A 1,982-nucleotide genomic window follows, 5' to 3' on the forward strand; every position below is an offset into this window, starting at 1 on the left:
TTTGCACTTTTTCTTCACCAGCAATAACTGGAGCATCCTTCTTAGCATCAAGTTCTCTGTGGAGGAAAAGATCAACCATAACATCCCATTTTTCATCTCTAGCAAGTTTTCCTTGATATCTAAGGATTTCTCTAGTTAACATCCACCACATAAGACCAATTGAAAGTCTTGATCTGTTATTGCATGGAATAGCAATATCAACATTCTTAAGGCTATTATCTGAGTTACAGAATGCAATAGTTGGAACATTAATGTATCCTGATTCTCTAAGAGCTTGATGATCAACAGATGGATCTGAAACAATAATAAGTCTTGGTTCCATGAACTTCTTTTGAATTTGATTAGTGAATGATCCTGGTGTAAATCTTCCAGCAACAGCAGTACATCCAGTGTATTTCATGAATTTAAGTGATGCTCTGTGAGCCATTTCACGTCCAGCAACAGCAACTACATCAGATGGTGTTTCATTGGAAATACCAGCAATGACACGAGCAGCAAGTGAAAGCTTTTCCCAAGTCTTCATGAGATTGAAGATACATTCGTTGTTGTTTCCTCTTTCATAAACATATTCTTCCATGGCAAAGTTTAAGTTAGTAGCTCCAATATGGACACGGCAAGCAACCATCATTTTAATATCTTCAGCTGATGGTTTGAGAATATCTGGGAAGTTAATTTTGACGTTCTTGCTCATGAAGTCTCAAATTATCTTTCTTAGTTCAGATTGTTGTAAACCCTCCAGGGTTTAATATATTTATATTGTGAAATTTATTAGATAATAATATTATTGTTTAGTGATTGTATGAACATTTAACACTATGAAGATAAATATCTTGTATTTCATTTATTCCTTTACGTTAGGTCTTACCCAAATTTTAATTTCATTTGTTTAACAGTTCAGAGCTATGAAACAATATTTAATTATTAAAAAAAATAACCTTGATAAATTAAAAGAATTGGGGGTGTTGTCCTTTTTGCTAAATAATTGTCGAATAAAGGGTGTATTGGACTTTGTAAGTTAAAAAGTATTGTCATAGAAAACTATCTTAAAAAACTCTAATAAAAGTTGTAGGGAGGTCGTCAGTGATTCTTCCATTTATTTAAAGGAACATAACTGTTAAGATAAAAATATTCAAACATAAATTTTTAATGAACTAATACTATTTTTAGTGAAAAAAGAACTAAGTTTTTTAATTGAAAATTTATGAAATTAATAATTTGGTTGTTCTTTGTTATAACCTTGTGTTGTAATTCACAAGAACAATACAATGAAGAGTTTGGAGACGGTTTTATTGATGAGATAAAATGGGACGATGAATGGGATGATGAGCAATATGATGACCTTGATGAAATTGAAGATCCTGATTTTGGTTTCAGTGAAATGTTTAAAGAAATTGATGAAATGATGGAAGATGATAGCGGTTTTGAGGTATTGGATGAAAACATTAATTTCTTTTATGAAAACGAAAAAGAATCAGAATAACTTCGATATTACTTCAAGGACTAGCATAACTCTTATTTTTCATTATAACTTTCATTTTATTTAATTTGTTTCATTTATTGGGAATAAACTTCATACCTATAAATTGTTTTTAAGTTTTGTTTATACCAAATGCTTTTTTTTTATCATTAACTACTACCACTTTTTATACAACTATTCTCTGATTAAAGTTGTTGACAATAAGTATTCAATAAATTTGATAACATGTGCTTTAAACATATATTTTGTTTTTGCTCATCCTTTCTTTTGTAATTGAGCCTTATCGCTGAAATAAGTATTTTTTGGTACATATAAAAAACAAAAGAATATCTTAGTTGTTTTTTGTATAACAGAAAAGAAATAATTTACAGAGTTTTGTAAAAGTTTCTCTCTGAACAATTAAAATATTATTAATAACTTTGGAATTAAATGTAGAACAGTAAATGAAAAAATTATTTTTAAATTTGGTTCATATATTTTTAATATGAAAAATAACAAGATGAAC

At 28.8% G+C, this 1,982-nt stretch overlaps 1 protein-coding gene across 1 annotated transcript, besides 3 other annotated features; it reads right to left on the reverse strand.

Annotated features, from left to right (window-relative positions):
* EDI_226730 (40S ribosomal protein SA, putative) lies at positions 1-691 on the reverse strand (the record flags this gene model as incomplete). Its single annotated transcript, XM_001734207.1, has 1 exon — positions 1-691. A coding segment is annotated over one exon (691 nt), but the record flags the coding sequence as incomplete, so codon positions are not given.
* Positions 692-741: 50 nt separating this feature from the next.
* Positions 742-786: a sequence feature (AT_rich).
* Positions 787-909: 123 nt separating this feature from the next.
* Positions 910-934: a sequence feature (AT_rich).
* Positions 935-1,923: 989 nt separating this feature from the next.
* Positions 1,924-1,972: a sequence feature (AT_rich).
* Between the last annotated feature and the right edge of the window lie 10 nt (positions 1,973-1,982).

The sequence above is a fragment of the Entamoeba dispar genome, genomic scaffold, assembly GCF_000209125.1.
Source record: "Entamoeba dispar SAW760 scf_1105229458015 genomic scaffold, whole genome shotgun sequence".
Lineage (NCBI taxonomy): Eukaryota > Evosea > Mastigamoebida > Endamoebidae > Entamoeba > Entamoeba dispar.